This window comes from Apteryx mantelli, chromosome 8 (genome assembly GCF_036417845.1).
Source record: "Apteryx mantelli isolate bAptMan1 chromosome 8, bAptMan1.hap1, whole genome shotgun sequence".
NCBI classification, from domain to species: domain Eukaryota; kingdom Metazoa; phylum Chordata; class Aves; order Apterygiformes; family Apterygidae; genus Apteryx; species Apteryx mantelli.
In genome coordinates this window covers 8,514,734-8,533,412 of record NC_089985.1, presented here as the reverse complement: position 1 = coordinate 8,533,412, position 18,679 = coordinate 8,514,734, and the positions used below count along the sequence as shown (strand labels likewise).

Sequence of the window (18,679 nt, the reverse complement as noted above, 5' to 3'; positions counted from 1 at the left end):
GGCTTACACTGGTGCAAATTAATCTGAATTGAAAACAGTAAGGACCTGGCTTGGTAGTGCTTAGGTCAGCTAAGGATTTGCACCAGAGGAGAATAGTCTCAGTGTGTGATGGAATGGTTCTTACGTATCGGTTTCCAAAACCGAGAGAGTTGGCTCTCTTACTGGGTTGCTTAATATTTCTCAAATCTTCATTTAAAGGTTGCACATAGGCTTAGTTTTTTTGGGGTTTTTTTTTTTGGTTTTTTTTTTTTTGTTTGTTTTTTGTTTTAAGAAAAACTCTTTCAAATGTACCACTTTTAAATGAAAACTCAACTGAATTGTTGGCTCCTGTCATCTGGTAAGGACCTTGCTGTGAGTAAAGGATAAAATTTTAGCATCACAGTTTACTTCACACTCTTCTTGCTGCTGCAAGAAAATACTGCTTGTCTCCCCCCTGCAGAGGTTATTCTTCATAAGTGCAATGCATCTTATGGTCCCAACCCAGCCATTGCAGGAAAAGCATCAAGCCTGTCCCGCTAAATCTGGAGAATGAAACAGCTTGGAAAATTACATGGAAAGCAATTTACTTTGCTGCTTCGGCCTAACAATTCTTCCCTTCTAGGAGAGGTTTACTCAGAGTTTATCAAGTCGTGTGTGAAGAGACTGATTCATTGTCAAGTGAAGTTTAATGACAAATCTATTAGAGTCTAAGGTAAAATACTTATATTAGCTACTTTTCATTGTTTTCCGATATTAGTGTTGAAATTTTCCAGAAGTTGGACCCTAACACAGTGACTGTGACTGCAGAGTCTTCGTTTGAAGAAGCTTTTTTAGGTCTGCAAAAACTGATAGCGGCTGTGAATGATATCCTTGAAGGAATTCGTAGGTAAGCACTTAGACTATTCATAAGTCATAAAAGTCACTTAAAAGTCATAATTTTTGATGCCGAACTACAATCTATTGTGTGTGTTTAGTTATGTAATTTTTGGTTTAAAAAAAATCAGAATCGCCTTTGTTTAGAAGTATTTCTTGGTAACAAAGGAATAAGAAGCTACTGCAGACATTCAGATTTCTCGCAGTAAACTTTGTTTTATGACTTGGGACTTGTTTTGCAGTATTCGATGACAAACCACTCACATCTGCCCTGCGTGTAAACAAAGCTATGACCTGCTTAACCAATAAATTAGTTGTGAAGGCATGAGTTGAGAAGAAATTAGAACTTTTTTTTTTTTTTTTTTAAAGTGTGAGGCTTACTGGAATTAGGGCAAACTTCTATTATAGTAAAGGTCAGAAAGTTCTGAAATGAAGAGAAGCTGTTTTCTCTTCTTCGTGATTGCTTTGACACCCATTGGCATTTATGGAACAGTTTTAAAAATTAATTTCATACACTTAAAATTTTTCTTGTATATCACTGAACTGAAATAGACTGTTTATACACCTGGGATGATTCTCTGAGTGGAGTGATTTTCTCTAAAGGTTTCATTTAGAAACGTTTGCTCTGAGTTTGTTCTGCCAATTTGCAGTAGGGGGCATCGTGGAGCAAGAAATTCAGGGATGCTGTAATTCATAATCTTCCGTTTGAATTCTGAGTGTAGGTGTTCAAAATAGTTGGAAACTTCTAAGTAGGTTTTCCAAAAACAGTCAGAAGCTATATCTATTTATTTGTAAATCACTGTAGAGCACAATACGGAGTATCAAAACAAAAAGTCTGAAGTCTGCAAAGTGAGACAAGCTCATCTTACCTGGGTTGTTCAGCCTTTCTAAGGTTATGCATAGAGTACATGTATTTTACTTAATTTTTGAAAAAATACGTTTCAGTGTGTTGCATTTTTATAGTTAACCTAATGGTACAATTGCAGAAAAGGACGCATCTGGAGGAAAAAGTAGTGAAAAAGTTCTAGTTTGAACATTTGGAGGTAATACAGTTTTTTTGTGATTAAAATATAAATATTTTCTATGTTAGCTTCTGTTCCTTGCTGTCTAGAGCAGAGACAAATTGTCCTGTGAAAGAGTTTAGAAATTTTACAAGTGAGTTGCATTGAAAGTTCAGCTGCGTTAAAAATTCAGGTTTGCAGAATGTTAAAAACAACCATTAGAAAAGCGCAGTCACCTTTTTGAGATATGTGTGATGCTAGACTTACTCATAAACAAATTAATTCTGGGGCATTACTACAGCTGATCAAACTGACTTGATAACCAGAACAAGCTTGTTTATTTGTCTGAATATTTCTCTAACTTTACATTTTAAAGCAATTGTATTAATTTATTTATAAAGTTCCAAAGACAGGAGAGGAGAAATGGGATTTGACTGCTTTGGAAAATTTGTCTGCCTCCTTCATGTATTCCAAAGTAGTGTGGTCTATATAAGTGGTTTTATACAACTAAATTATTTTAAAATAGTTGTGGATTGGATAATATTTCTGATGGCTTTCAGTGACGGTTTACACTTGTATTTGTGTTGTCTGTTATTTGGAACTGGTTAACGAGGTGTTCTAGCTTAGCTCCTGATCCTTAAAACATGTTTCTGGTTTTCACATAGCTCTTTGAGGCAGCAGAAGTATATCTGCAGCTAGGGGTTTTCAGCTTTGTGCCAAGTCTTGCCTTCACAAACATTTGTAGAAATTGTTTCGCTTATTCTGCTGGAAGACATTTGAGCCCCTCGTATTTAGAGAGAATGAAAGTTTAAGTAGTTATCAAAGATAATTAACTCTTATGGCTCTAGTTCTAAGCACAGAGCATCTTTGAAGATATCACTGCTAGGGGATGTGTATATGTGTGTATATATATATATATATATATATATATATATATATACATATATGGGGATATATAATATATATTTAAGTTGCATGATATCCTTGTGCAGGATGTGTTTCTCTCTTCAGCCAGTACAAGAAAACAACGGGGAGAGGACGTTAATTACCAAAAATTGTTTTAATTTCTTTCACTGACTTGCTTATTCTTTTTTTATCCTGTTTTTGCATCTTGGTAAGTGTTTACAAATGTGCTAGACATAATGGCTAATAGCTTTTAAGAGAGTATCTCCCTCTCTACTGTTTAAAAGAAAAAAAAAATTTTTTTTAGAGCAAAATTGCTAATACGTATGTTGAAGTTGAGGGGTGCACCCATACTAGTAGAAAACTGTACTTACTGTACTTACAGCTTTTTGTGATCAGTCTTCTGAAATATACTTCTTTTGTCTTGTTGCTCCTAAATCTTCCCTTTAATATGTCGATGGGAATGTTAGAATTAGCCTTTGAAAGGATAAGAAAGCTTGATCAGCAGCATTTAATGTATCTGTAGGGGTTTATATGAGCCAGCAGTTTCTTTTGGCTGAGTGTAACTTCTGATTTAAGAGTTTATATGCGCCCTCAGGGAATTTTACATGGGAAGTTTACTGCCTTCATGTTTCCTGCCTAAGTTACTTCTAGGTAAGGAATTAAAAATAATAATAAGTCTAGTCTTTGGTGAATTAATATAGTTGTTTCAGTCTGACTCTTTTTTTCATCAGTAGACTAATAAAAATTGTTTTGTTCCTATACACTAGTAAAAAAAAGTTTTGTTCCCACACCAATTTAAAATAGCTCACAATTTACGGCAAATACTGTTAAATATTCCTAAACATTTATAATCGTGTATGGTTGGGTGTAAAATATTTATATGTTACTTACTGCAGTAAGTAACCTAAAATTCTGCTTTTCTAATATATATCTAAATGGAATTTGTGCTTAAATTTCTAGTGCTATTAATTGGGAAGCACTGATTTGAAGGAGGACTTCACAAACATTTGGAATTCAGAAATATAGTAATTTTTAAGATCTCAGAAATGCTGTGCTTATGCATTATTCTATAGCATTGATAACTGAGTTAATGTTTTGTGATTAACTAATTTAAAAACAGCTTGGGAATTCTGTAACTGTAGCAAACATGATTCCGCTCTATTTATTTGGCTGGTCAGTTGAAGAATCAAGATTTCTTTTTCTTAGCATCCAGTTAGCAGATTGTCTTTCTTCCCTGAGGTTGCTGTGGCATTTAATCATTTCTCTCCAAAATCTCTAAATTAAGAGCTTTACATTTCAGTCGTCCTGCATGTGCTGTCCCCTTCTAGAAGTAAAGGGGAGAATAATTTCCAGTTCAAAAAATATCATTTTCCTTTCCTACCGCTGTGGCTTTGGGAGTTTGTTTGTTTGTTTGTTGTTTTTTAAATTCAGTTTAAGCCTGAAATATTCTTGACCACTGAAGAAGAATGGATACCTTACTTTACATTTAAATTTCAGCCTTGGGATGCTGGGCTTTGTGCAGACCTCCAAGGTAAGCAGAACTGGTGTGACTAAGAACCAGATGTTGGAAATACCGCGTTTAAAGGTTTTACACCTTTAGCCAGGGGCACGGTGCCGTGTTCCTGTTCCTAGTGGCAGATGTGGCGAACAGCCCTGCCCTGGGTTATTGCTGCCTCGAGCCGTGTCGTTTGTGCACGTGCCCTTTAAACAAGATGCGTAACGTAATTTGCATAACTCACAAAACTCTGCTTTTGGGGTGAGGGAGAGGAGGGTTTTTAACCTTGGATCCCTAATCCAGTTTGGAGTATGATGATGCACAGTCAGATGGGCACAGCTGAGAGCAGGATTATAGGCAGATGAAGGTCTGAGCAGGCTTCTTGGAGAGAGAGGCTGTACGGAGGCATTTCTCTAGAGGAAACATCCCTGTAGTTGCTAAGAAAAATTAACTTTGCATCAATAGCAGCATTTACAAAGCTCATCTCTTTTAAGGAGTCTTGTCTCGAAGTTTAATCATCGTGTCCAGTATAGCTGAAACTGTGAAATATCTGATCACAGCTTTTCTTCCAGCTGCAGCATTTTCTTTCCTCTGTGGAGTCTTTGCAGTCTCCTATTTCGTTTGAACTTAGCTGCAGCCTGCTGGGTCGGCAGGTCTGAATGTGGTCCTTCACCCAGCCGCCTCTTCTAGTGACAGCTGTAAGAAACCCAAATATTTCAAGAACTCCCTCTGTCAGATACAGTTGAAATTGGCCAATACTTAACATTGTGTGGGGCAGAGGTAGTATTGTTGCGTAAGCCTCGTTGCCTTTAATCCAGCCTAAAAAGCAAAGAAGTTCTTAGGACTCCCTAGAAATAAATGAATTAATCTCGTAAAAGCCATGGTCCTTTTTGACCTTGTAAAGCTGCAGAACAGGCATCTCGCCAAAGTGGCACTAGGATCTGGCATCTGAAGTACTTCTTCTGTAGAAGCAAGCATGATCTTAACTTCTTATTTTGGGGAAAAATACCTGTAATTTCCCAGTGGACAGATGTTGAACAAAACTCCCAAATATGTGTTGATCATTATAAAAACACCTGCTGGAGTCCCTCATTGCAGCACAGTGTAATGAAGAGTTGTTACATTATCAAGATTTTAAGCATTATGCAGGTTTTATTTTCCTTTCTCAACTTTTTTTCCCCCTGATTTTCTGAGTTTAAGGTTAAACAGGGTTCTTAATGGGTTGACTCGTATACAATTAAATCATGTGTCCTTCCGATTAAGCCCAGGGATTCGTCAGACTGGTTAACGCTTTATGACAGTTTCATGCGTTTTATGCCACAGACATTACAGAGAAGGCCTAAAGAGGAATGGCTCGGTATGTAACGAGTACTGAGTTAGGGAGATTTGGCCGATTTGAGGGGGTTTGCTGCGTGTTCTCATATGACTTTGTATCCATATGCTTTCCTTGTCACTGCCCAGTATTTTAGTGTTCATGAGTAGCTGGCAGGCTGACCTGCTTTCAGTGCCAGGTTGCTTTCTCTCGTCTATTTGCTAAGTCCCTGATCCTTTCTGAACAGGTTTTGCTTGTTTCCCAGTTCTTCTCTAGCCACAAGCAAGGAAACATGTTACAGGCCATTTTCTATCTACTTCCATTCCCGATTATCTTATCATACTCTGGGTATGTGTTTGCTCTGTCACTCGGCTGATGCTGGTAGGTGAATAAATGTTCTGCATGGTTGGGGAAGTCCTATGGCTAATGAGGTGGAAGGGGTTGGATCTCGTGTGGGACCTGAAGAGTCTCTGATAGCCTACAGGGTGGAAATAACCAGAGGAGTATGACTCTCTAAATTTCGGTAGCTCTAACAACTTGTATATTTTCTTGGTCCTGATAAGAATTTTACAGCGCTCTCAAACCAGTGACTTCTGTGCATTGACCATCTTAGCCTTGTAACAAGAATGTAAGTTCTTCTGATTACTGCCCTGTTTAAAAACAGAAAATACGATATGCTTGAGATGTCCCCTTCTCTGTGAAACAGGGAGCAGAAGTTAAAGATACCTGGAAATATTATTGATTCTCTTGTGTTAACAGAAATGTAAGGCATCTGTGCCACCCTTTATTAGGTTGCTCTACCTAATTGTCATATGCAACTGTGAAACTTCATAGTGTTTGAATTTGACATCGCCCAAGTGTGAAGTCAGCATCACAAAGCACATCATATTTACTTCGCAGTATTGTATATATGCTTGTTTATATTTATTCCAACCTTAAGAAGCTATCTGTAGTGCGTACTTGTTTTAGCGTATCAGAGATATTACATAGGAATCAGGAACACTGAAGACAGGCAGAGGAGAGGTGATGGTACTCCAAATAGGTATAAATCATTCAGCCTGGTTCTTTCCTTTCTCCCCTCTCCCCCAAGAGCAATAACTAACCTCCGTTCTGTTGCTGCTGTCCATACTGGATTGCCTTGTCCTTACTAAAACAGGCTGTTCTGCAGAATAGCCTGGTGTACTAAATATTTTTAGAACATTGCAGAGAACCATATTATAGTTTATAGCTTGATCCCAGAACAAGTTGTATTTTAGTGGCAATCCAGCCCTTATGTCACCCAGCGTCCTTGCCACCGCCTGCTCGAAGCATGAAGTTTGGAGCAATTAAAAGCTGAAGTGCGTAACACAGGGTCATTCGTAGTTTGTTTTGCATAGCTGCGCTGATGGCAATGGTAGTGTGATTTGATGGACTTCCACCCTTCGCTTCTGAAATACTTTTGATGTAATGTTGGCAGAGGAAAAAAAAGCAGCAGATAAATATTGCAGTGGTCGTAATGCTGAGATCCAGATTGCTATGTGGAATACTTCTACGTAAGAGCCCGTTTGCTCTGTGTGTTACTGATTGAGAGGTTGCTTGGTAGAACTGCTTCTGTAGCTGAGGCGTTTTTTTCCATAGAGAAACTTTGAAAATGAGATCAGCTTGATTTAAGAATAAATGTGCTTGCAAACATTTTCAGATTTCTACCAGTACATCTCCTCTTAATGTTTCTCTTAAGGCAGAATGGTGGCTACAGGGATGAAAGGAACATAAAATTATTAGAAGCAGTTGACGGTAGTGTGACATGATTGCCCTGCTGACAGAAGTGTTTTAGATTTTTCTGCAAAAAAAAATGTATTCCAAGATTGGAACTTGTGTTCCAGTTCATATTTAGTTAAAAACAATAATAACCGTTTTGTAGGGAATGCTGACCTGGTAAGAATTTGTGGGGGAAGTCAATGCATAAGTTCTTCTCTCTCCAGATTCTTTTGCGACCTTCATGTAACAATGTTTGTTCACTGAAAACAACAAACGTCTTTTATTTGAAGATACTGTAACGCATTGAGCCAAATCTTAGACTTCATATAATATAAACCCAGAAATCATCATTGTGGCTATCCAATCCACCTCCATAAAATAAGTTACAGAATTTAACATTACTTATATGCTTGTTTGCACATTTTACTTAAAATTTTCAAAGCACTGGAAGCCCAGCCAGTTTCTACGCTCCCCTGGGGCCTAGTAACTTAGAGGGGGCGAAGCTGATAGTGTTAGCAGCTTGCTGAAATGCTTTGGTCACCAGTGCAAAAGTAAGTACGCTTGCCAGTTTGATGTCCTCGCAAAAAATTAGCGCGAGGAGTAGTGAGGGTTGCCTTGCTCAGTGCCTAGTCTGGGAAGCTTCAATGGAGTCGCTCTCAAGTCTGTAGCATCCTAATTAGTGTCCAGATGCAGAAATTTTAATACACAAATTGTTTACTTTCCCTAGTAACTCTTTGGAAGTGCTCCCTGCAGCGGGAAAGGATCAAATGCAACATATGTGATAAAGTGGCTTAAGGGAAAGGAAATGTGGGTGGAGTGTTGGCCACTTCCATATGAATCAACGGTGTGATGAAAAAAGTTCTGCTCAAAACTAGAGGTCCAAAAAAGAACTTGGAAATAAGATCTAATGTTGCTTTAAAAATGACTTTGAAGCTGGTTTTCTTTACGTATAGTCTTGCTAAGAGAGGTTAAGGCCAATTTGAAGTTTGTAGCCGCTTCTCTGCCCTGGGGGTTGGGAAGTTAGAAGTCAGGCAAACAGAAACAGTCATGCAGAGACACAACGTGGCCCAAGGGAAGGGGAGCACAGGTATGTCCTGCCTTCCCCTCTCTTCTCAGTCACTTCCTTCACCTTTCAGTAGCTTATATATGTTTTCTTCTTCCATAAAATCCAGAAGCCCATAGCTATTACAGCTGTTCTTCCTCCAGCCCACTGCTCTTTCCCCCACCCTCCATTTCCCTACCAAAAACCTTGCCTGGCTGGTGGCCGTTCAACTGTGGCAACAAACGTGTCCAACGCCCTTCCGGCTCCGTCTTTCTACCCCACCACGAAGAGTATATTGAAGAACGTGTTTTGCCCCACCACATTGTGTGGCAGCATATGATGTCATTCAGGTCACGTTATTAGTAATATTTTACCTTTCATATGTTTCATACAACTCTGTGTTCTGTCTTATGAAAGCAATTACCAAATACACAAGTTTTGCTCCTTTTGGTATAAAATAGAAGGCAGAATAATACAAAACCTGTCACCAGTAGAGATCACGCTGTCCCAGGCGTTGGTATACGAGCGTACGGATGTTGCAGATGGGCGATGGGATGGCTAAAGCTGGTGTGGTGTCCTGTGTGGACGGGGTTGCTGCTCGTGGCTCCGGTAGCCGGGCCGTGGGGACGGCAGCCGCGACGCAGCCAACGCTGCCAAGACTTCCCGCGTCTGCAAGGACAGTCGCCAAGTTGTCTGCGCCGGGGTGTTTTGTGCTGTCAGAGCTGCTGGCTTTCTCACTGAGGTGGCAGCTGGAGACCTTGAGGTATTTTTAGGAGAATTAGCCAGTCGGTTCTCTTGATCACCTTTACTTGGCTGATTGAGTTTTTATTTTTACTTTGGGGAAAAAAAAAAATCAGGGTGCATCTGCATAGGAAGGGAGAAAAGAGCATGTGATTCATTTGTGTTAACTGTGATAATTCCTATGTAAAATCAAGTAAAAATGAAAGTAAAGCATCTGACTTGCCAGTTATGATAAATTTTAAGATTTATCACTGTCTTCCACCATCTTCTTTTTAAAATATGTTGCCTTTTTTAACTAGGATTTTTAACTGATTCTGTTTCTCTGTTTTTTCAGTTCCTAATTACTTCATTTATAAAAGCTTACAATTGCAAGGGGGGGAGGGGAGGAGAGAATTTGGGTACTTTCCCATGGGAAAGTAAGTAGAGCTTCCCAAAAAAGCAGGGTTTTTTTCCAAAGTAAGTCATTTTCTTAATCTATTTAGATACTTAGAACTTAACATAGGCAGAATTTTATCAGATTTTCTTCATATATTTAAAGTGTTACTTGGTGTATATGTAATATAATGTAAGAATGCTCACTTTTTTTTCCTAGTGAATGCAAATGAAGTTACACTGAGATATAAGTGAATTGTATCTGCTTAAATAGAATTATTTTTTGAGAGAATTGTTTCCTTATTGGATCATTTGGGGGGATTCATGGAAAAGGACCTACATCTCTCATAAGCTCTCGATGTTGTATGGAGAGACCAAAGTTAACGCTTTCTTTTGCGGTCGGTATCTCTGTTTGCAATGTGTGGAACAAAGACTAGATTTTGGGAAAGGCTGAACTGTTGCTGGCTGCCGTGTACAGTCTGTGACTGAATAAAATAGCTGCATTTCACGTGATACTTGGTTCTTCACACAGCCACCTCTATTCAGCTGTTAAATCCTCGTTTCACTTCTCAAAATTGTGCGCGTAATGGGCTGGGTTTTATTAGAAGTAGCAAAAGTGTTATGTAAAAAAGTAAAATTCAAGCTGTACGTTAAAATCCTGGAGGGCAGGAGGTGCAGCTTTAACTAGTGTGGGAAAGTTTTGTACTGTGTGACAGTTTTCTATTGCTCCACGTTAGCACAAGAGGCTTTGCTATGTGAAACAAAAAAGCTTTTAGTTATTGGTGGTTTTCTTCCTGCCCATGTAGAGACATGGCTCATAAAAACATCAGTTGAATTTTTAATTAGGAAAAACTCTCATAGAATGTCCTCATAGACAGGATAAGCTCCGTTAATTCTTTTAGAGGAGGGGAAAGGGATGGATGGAGGGAAAATTCTTCAAAGATCAGAATTGCCTTTTTGCTTAAAGTAATTAGATTTTTTTCATCATGCGCTTCTGACTATTTTTTTAAAACTCTTTCGCAGAGTTCTTAAACACTTGCTTTAAAAACATGTATCATTTCTTTTTCAGAATTCTGACCCCAAGCAGTACTTTCCAAGATATTTGGACCCTCTATAACTTCCTCATAAGCAATGAGGTATGACTTTTTCTTTAATATTTTATCAGGTACATTTTTATTAAGCTTTTTTTTTTTAATCTAAAGTAGCTATGAAGTTAGCTGTCTTGTTGTATTTCCATTAAGCTAGAATTTTTAGGATTTGATCTTATTTATTAGACGTCAGACATAATGAAAAAATGCTTCTTGATTTGCACCTACCAAAGGTCATTAGAATTTCTAACAGCATTTGAGTTGCTTGTGTGTCTTTCTGAGCGCTCATTTGTTACGAACAACTCGTTGCAGGGAGTAAAAGTACTTGAAGCTAAGTCACCAAAATATCCCTGACCTAGTCGTTTTTTGAAAAGAGAGCGAGTACATTGTACTAGGTAGTCCTACTAAGGATATTGACTGCAGTTCAGAAGGGAAAAAGAGATTAATTGAAATCACCAGTTATTCATGAAGTTTCAATTCCGTTGTGCTGAAAGATTTTTAAGACTGAAATGAATATTTGCAGTAGAATCGAGTTATTTTTCCATTTAGTATACTGCGTATTTCACATTTGCAGGCCTTTCCTTTACCGCATGTATTTATTGTTTGGGGGCCTGTGCTGTAGGGTCGCTGTATTTTTAGATTTCAGCGAGTCAGACGTTACGTTGTTTGCTATAGAATTATAAGGGTAAATTGAGAGAGGAAGGAAGAGTTATTGAAGGTCTTACGTATTTGTCCAGAAGTTGTTTAAAAATGAAGTTGGAGTGATATCTGCACTTCCAATTATATACAGGAGTGATGCTGAATTTGTACTGCTTGATTTTTATACCACATAGCATGACTTTCTTTTCCCACTGTCTGAACTTTGGGATTCTGTTGGATAATACATTAACTATTATACCAGCTGTATAATTTTAATTGGTATATTGTACTTGGTAAGTTAGTATGTTAATTCTTTGTTCTTTATTTTAGATAAATAACAGTATAAAATTTACTGCTGAGGAGCTTTATGAGTGTGTTTCACAAGAAATATATCGGTAAGCCAATTACTAACCATATTAAATGGGTTTCCAGAAAGACTGTAGCATGTACTGTATTAACTGAAGTACTGTAAGATAACTTTTTTGTTTAAAAAAAATATATATATATATATGTATTGCCATTGTTTCTATATCATGTGGAGTCACTTTTTCAACAACTGTGAAGAAATACAGCGCTTGTTTCCAACTCAGCCTTTACCTCCCAGTTTGATTTTTGAAGATGAGGGTGGGGGAAACGGGGATATTTTCTTCAGCACAGTTCCTTTTATTTATTTATTTTTAATGACCTACAACAGAGCAGGAAAGGGCAGAAAGTAAATGAGAGCTGAGCCATTAGCACCCACACAAGGCTTTGAGGTGAAATGTTGGTCCCCTGTCCTGTAGCAGTGTTGGATTCGTGTCTTACTGGTGGACAGAGCCAGCACAGCTCAGCATCCATTATAGAGTAGGTTAGAATATGGAACTGCATTTAAATTAAGTGGGTTATAATTGCAATTTTGTTTTGACAAGGTACTTGTTTCAGCAAAGGCAAGTGCAGGGTCCTGCACCTGGGGAGGAATAACCCCATGCACCAGTACAGGTTGGGGGTTGACCTGCTGGAAAGCAGCTCTGCGGAGAAGGACCTGGGAGTGCTGGTGGACACCAAGTTAACCATGAGACAGCAATGTGCCCTTGTGGCCAAGAAGGCCAATGGTATCCTGGGGTGCATCAGGAAGAGTGCTGCCAGCAGGTCGAGGGAGGTGATTCTCCCCCTCTCCTCAGCCCTGCTGAGGCCACACCTGGAGTACTGCGTCCAGTTCTGGGCTCCCCAGGACAAGAGGGATGTGGCACTACTGGAGCAAGTCCAGCGAAGGGCTACAAAGATGATTAGGGGACTGGAGCATCTCTCTTATGAGGAAAGGCTGAGAGAGCTGGGCCTGTTTAGCTTGGAGAAGAGAAGGCTGAGGGGAGATCTTATTAATGTGTACAAATATCTGAAGGGAGGGTGTCGAGAGGATGGGACCAGACTCTTTTCAGTGGTGCCGAGCGACAGGACGCAAGGCAACGGGCACAAACTGAAACACAGACACTTCCATCTGAACATGAGGAAAAATTTTTTCACTGTGAGGGTGACAGAGCACTGGAACAGGTTGCCCAGAGAGGTGGTGGAGTCTCCTGCTCCGGAGATATTCAAAACGCGCCTGGATGCAATCCTGTGCAATGTGCTCTAGGTGACCCTGCTTGAGCAGGGGGGTTGGACTAGATGATCTCCAGAGGTCCCTTCCAACCTCAGCGATTCTGTGATTCTGTGAATTCATCTGTCTTTATCAGAACTATGCTTAATTTGGTGGAGGAAAAAACCTGCGATTCTGGAGGCCTGAGTATGTGGCTGAACTCTCTATCCATGAAAATAGCCCTTTTCCTCTAAATTGTGGACATCATTATAGAAGTCCTAAGTCATTGTGTGTTATTAAGCCATTAGTAAATACAGTTAGAAAAAGAGGAGAAACAACTAAAACTTAAGTTTCCAATTACTGTTTTGATTTAGGAGGCTTTTTTACAGTTAAATCACATGAGAAGAAATGTTCTGTTGCACAGCTGAATTCAAAGCTTTGAAAACATTAATCTAGAAATGAGTGGCGTGCAAGCCTTGTAGTGATTTTTACTCTAAAGTTGATAGATCATGAACAGATTTCCTTAATTTCTATAATGGAGGGCTTATAAATCCAGGTTTTATGGGATTTTTAAAATGCCATGTTTTTTTGGAATAAATCTTAAATGGATGCAAAAGACAGGTAGATATTTTCTTGGATGTTCCTGTCATATAGATATAAACTACATATAACTTACCAGGCTAAGAAGAATGGTTCCACTGGATGTGTAAAAGGCTTACAGGTGATTTTAATCTGAGTCGGAAAATTATTCCAAAAATCTGTCGCTTGCCTGGGTTGACACAGATTTCCTAAATCTTCTGTAAGTTTAAAAGCCCTAATTGTTGGGGGATGAGAGAAAGTTTTGCAGGCAGGGAGAGAGTGATTCCCTCCCCCTCCCTCCCCTGCCAAATAGTGCGAACATGCCACAATCCTAAGGTTCTTCAGCAGAAGAAATTGGTAGGTGAAGAGAAATTGCTCAAAGCCCTTGTTGTTCTCCTTTGTGCTTTTCCTCCCCACCTTCCTCTTCAAGCGTGCCCGGGGCAGGAGTGTTGCTGGACTGCAGGCAGGAGCTTCAGAGAGGACACCGTAGTTGTCAGGGCAAGGGGCTAATGTGGAGACCGACAGGAAGTTATGCACTCAGTAGTTTCCAAGGCTTTTGAGCTCTCACGGGTGAGGAACCCGTAACAGTTTCTACTATGTTATAAATGACAGTTTGATGCAAAGGCTCAGTGATAGGAAGAATCATTCAGGCTTTGTTTTGCAAGTCTCTGCTCTTGCCTAAACTAAGAAAACGTATTGTTTGGAGCCCTGAGCATCTAAGTAGCCCGCGTGAAAGCTGCCCATCATTGTGGCACTGCCCTCTTTGCTGTTTGACCTGGTGCATCTACTTTGCAGCGAGCTGCCGAAGGAGGAGGAGGCGAGCGCGCCAGGCGGTGGCCGGGAAGGTGCCCGTATCTGGGGCCTGGGACCGGGCACTGACACAGCGCCGCCAACGTGCTCGATCCCTCCCAACCCAGTGTTCCCCTGCCAGCAGGGGAAAGCACCTCGCACCGCTGGCTGTCCCATCGGGCGGTTAACCCCGGGCCAGGGCCGCGGCAGCCGCCCGGACGCTTGTGCGCGGCCCTACCGGATGGCCGAGCCGCGCTGCGTGTCTGACGTCTGTGCTCGTGCGTTTCCGTAGGGCTAATTTGCAATCCTGTATCCACCGTTGCCTTTCCCGGGGTGCGGAGACAATTTCCCTTGACGTGGCTAACACCAGTTCTAGTGGAACTGTAGCAGCTCGGTTCGAGAGTTAACGCGTTGCTCTGTTCCGGGGTATAAAAAGTCGGTGTGCAGAACCGTGCCCTTTACCGTTTTAGCCGTCTGATAGCCGCCGTAAGCCGCCTGCGTTAGGGCTGGCGGGCAGCTCCTCGCTCCGCAGCGCGCAGCTCCGGCCGAGGCTCGGTCTGCGGCTGGTGAGCGGGGCTCGTTCATCAGCGGGTGGGTGGTTTTGCGCAGCTCAGCTCTGCCAACGCTATCGGTGAGTGCCAGGAGAACGCTGTAAACGTAAACCACCGTTTTGCGATAGTTTTTCATCTCCTGCTCTGTGGGCTGATCTGCCAATCTTAGGTTACCTGTTAGAACAAAAGCTACTAAGCGTTTATGGTGCGTGTCCTTTTTAAAGCATCCCTTAGTTTGAATTGTATTTGGTTTACAAACAATTTTTATTTATTTATTTATTTATTTATTTAGAGGTAGATCAAGTGAAAGAGGATGTAACGGATCTAGCTGATGGGAATAGATCCGCATGGATACTGCCATAAAGAAAATAACGTGTATAATTTGTGCTCAGCATTGTAAAAATTACTATTTAAGAGGCTGGTCTGGTAGCCCTCAGGCTGCACTCATGTCACTTTTTAACCTTGCTTTTTTTTTTTTTTTTTTTTTTTAATGGTTCTCCTAAAAACTATCTTTTGGAAAATAGTTACAGAATGTTTTCTATGTGATCAGGTTTAGATCATCTTGGGTAACAGAAATCTAAAGAATAAATCAGGGTAGTCGAGAGATCTATGCTGTGTGTAAATACAGTGGAAGGTGCAACTCAAACTGTCTTTATTTACATATAATGTAAAATCCTTGTTCCGTCAAGAGAAAATGATCTAAGTGACCTTTCAACACTGATTTTTTTTTTCCTTTACCTTTTCATAATACAGTGGACAGCAAAAAGTAAGGAGATCTGCCTTTTTGGCTGAGGTGAGGATTAGTTATTTTAGGGATGTTATTTTTAGCAGCTTCAAAGCAAAAGATCACAACTGCAGAATTTCTTTTCTGCCCTGTCAATTTTAGTTAGAAATTGTATTAAATCATATTCTCTTTGACTCAGGACAACTGATTTCAAGCTTTGCAGCCACTATCCCAGTTAGAAAGTAACAAATAATTCACAGTAACTGCTCTTCATCAGAGATGGCGTTTGGTCGCCGGTACCACCTAGCAGCCTGCAAGAACTACTGTGCCCAGCAGCTAAGAGGTTGGGGGCTCCTCTTCCCCGATGGCGTGAACAGGATTTTTTGCGCCTCTTGTACAGCAAGAACGTCAAATGTACCACTGTGACACCTGCCATAATTGTTTCAAATAGCAACTTTTGTGTATACCTGAGATTTCTTTTTATTCTTAACTCTTTAAAATTTAGCTGGTTTACCTGTGGTGGGTTTTTCTTCCCCAAGGGCTGAAGCAAATATATTTTGAAAATACTGTAGCTTAAGTATTAGGCTTTTATCAATATTTGTCAGTTTTAACCACTAGTGGTGTTCAAAGCCTAAGTATAGAAGAGAGGGCTGTGTGGGTTTTTTTGTTTTTTGTTGTTGTTGTTCTGGTTTACTCTTCAACCAATTTTGCCTTCTAATTCCAAGTTTAGACTGAAAAATACAAGTATTTTGGCAACTTTATAGCTAGAAAAATGGCAAACTGCACAGGAAAGACTGGTCAAACTGTGAGCAAATAAAAATGCAGCAGGTTGCATTCAGGGTTCAGAGCCTACAGGTGACTTTCATGAAAGCAGACATGCGGAAACCACTTCCTCCATCGGATAGTTTCCAAGTTTATCAACATTCCTTTAAGCACTCTGACAGATGGAAGTTTTGCTTCACTACCTTCAGAGAATACAGAAATTGGAAAGGTTTTCATGTGTTGGACTAGAATGACCACTATTTAAAAATTCAGCACCGTTTGCCAGCCCGAAACAGAAATTGCTGTGGTTACTGTAAATACCTGGTAAATGCCTGCCGACTCCAAAACCTATAGTGTTTTTCTCCTCAGTACTGGTATCCCCTAATGAATATATGAACATAGTAAACCTCTTCTGACTAGCTAATTTCTACAGTATTTACCTTGTACAACCAGAAACTTGTATTAAAAAGTTGGCTCTTCCTCTACAATTAGTAACACTCCCCAGATTATCAGAAAAGTTTTCGATCTAAATTAGGCAAGCGCAAAAGTAACAGCACTAACTGTACCCATACAAGACTGGAAGTGGATTCTCTACATGCCTAAAATTAGACACTCAAACTGTGAAAGAAACTTGCTTCAGTTTGTGGGATGTGTAAATGTATAGAAAAGAGGTTGACTTGCAGCTTAAAGACATTTTCTCATTCAAAAGATTCAGTGAAAAACAAGACAGCTTTTGAGATGAGTTGGCAGTTCGGTGTTGCGTTTAGAAGACTGAAATCACATTTGCTGCATGGCTTTTAGACTGTTCCTTTCAATAAAGATTTTATTGCAGCATACAGCTGGGACCAAATACTGCTTGGCTAGCTCTGTAATGAACCTAAGCTTTTGCTGTAAGGATAAAATGCTGCTGGCTTTTCAGAGAGGCTGAGTGTTTGCTGCTTTTGACAGCTTTCAAGCAGGGTCTTAGTTCAACACTTTTTTTTTCTTTAAAAAAAACATACTGAAGTTTTCCTGTCCGTAGAAGGTAGTCCCTTGCGTCCTGACAATCTTAATGAAATAAATATCTATCTTTTCTTCTCTAGAGAAAGGCTAGCAGTTGGATGTTGCCAGTTGGCTCAGCTGGAGCACACTATTAAACAGTGCAATGCGTCTGTTCACATGGAAGCAAAGAACAGGGGCTGGCTGTGATGCTTCAGGCAAGGTTCGGAGCTGTGGCGCTCACCCCCTTCGCTTTCTTTGTCCAAGCTAAGTACAACTCCTCTGCTGGGGAAAGGAAAAAGTAACAGAGGAGCCAAAAATTGGCCTTTTTTTCTTGATGGTGCTGTTTTATATTTGTTGAGTTAAAGGAAAAAAAAACAACTGGTTACGCATGTAAATCATTACAAGTGAGAATTTCTAAGACCTGCCTCTTAGTAGAATTTTCTGTCCTACGAGAGGGTCTCTGGCTGGATACAGCAAAAGCTGGGTGTCCACCAAGAACACCAGTTTAAAACATCAGTTCTAAACTCCAAAAGAGTTAGCATTACCTATTTTTGAGAGGTTAGATTTGTTGCTAATGTTTGTGTAGCAAAATGAGTGAGAGATTTGTTTTTGCAGATAAAATAGATGAAGAGGAGTGGGAAAAGGTGAGGAAAAAAGAATGTATTGTGATACCTAGGGCTCTGAAAGGACTAAAAATGAAAGCAGTTGACTATTAAGTCAGATACCTATGATGTTTACTATGTTTTACTACCCCCTATAGAAATGAAGGATTTAAACAAAGGTGCAAAGTGTCTCTGTTCTATATTCTGCAAATATACAAGGCCTAGGAGAAGACGTAGCACAGGGAAGGAAATGTTTTCGTTTTTTTTTAATTCATGTAGATATTTATCCCCTTCTTCAACATCTGTAGAGTATCTAATCTGACCTCTTCTGGTGAAAAAAATCTATAAGCCAGTGAACAGTGAAATCAATATCAACACTTGTAATTAAGCATGTCACTTATAAATAATAGTTTTACTAAGTTTGGAGGAAAGTGATGTTTTTTCCTTGATTAAAATATCCACTTAATCTTAGTAGCTCTTGTACAGTATGAATTTGCTAGAAAAACTCTTGGAAAATTCCTCATCCTTCTCTTCTGTTATCTTTCCTTGTAAAGGCAAGGGGGTTTTGTTTTTGTCCTCTGCAGGTTATGATCAATAACTTGCCTTGTCACAGCTCTTCAGGTTATGGTTCTATTTGAACACCTCAGTTGTTGCTTTCCAAAACTGATTTAAGTCAACGAAGTTCTCTAAAAGCCATTTTCAATGCTGCTGTGGCCTTCAAAGCTACCTCTCTATGTATGTATTAGTACAGAGATAACTGGTACAGTTCTAGATGTTTATTTTAATATTAACTTTTGAATGTATTTGTAAAGTCTTGATTGTAAAAAAAAATCTAACTTATTGTTATAATAAATAGTTGATTGTAGATGGCTGTGGTGCTTTGAACACATTCCACCCTGTTAGTCTAGATCTGTCTGTATGTGAGACTGATTCTGTGGTGGCAAACTTGTGTGG

The 18,679-nt window shown here is 39.7% G+C and overlaps 1 protein-coding gene across 2 annotated transcripts in view; it reads left to right on the top strand.

Annotated features, from left to right (window-relative positions):
• Window positions 1-18,624, top strand: part of SWT1 (SWT1 RNA endoribonuclease homolog) — a 36,970-nt gene extending 18,346 nt beyond the window's left edge. For both annotated transcript variants that reach the window (XM_067300535.1, XM_067300536.1), the window contains exons 16-19: window positions 737-865; window positions 10,528-10,594; window positions 11,516-11,580; window positions 17,225-18,624. In XM_067300535.1, the coding sequence (XP_067156636.1) occupies window positions 737-865; window positions 10,528-10,594; window positions 11,516-11,580; window positions 17,225-17,330 (367 nt within the window). In that variant the 3' untranslated portion in view covers window positions 17,331-18,624. The remainder of the gene's footprint in view (window positions 1-736; window positions 866-10,527; window positions 10,595-11,515; window positions 11,581-17,224) is intronic.
• The last annotated feature ends 55 nt before the right edge of the window (window positions 18,625-18,679 follow it).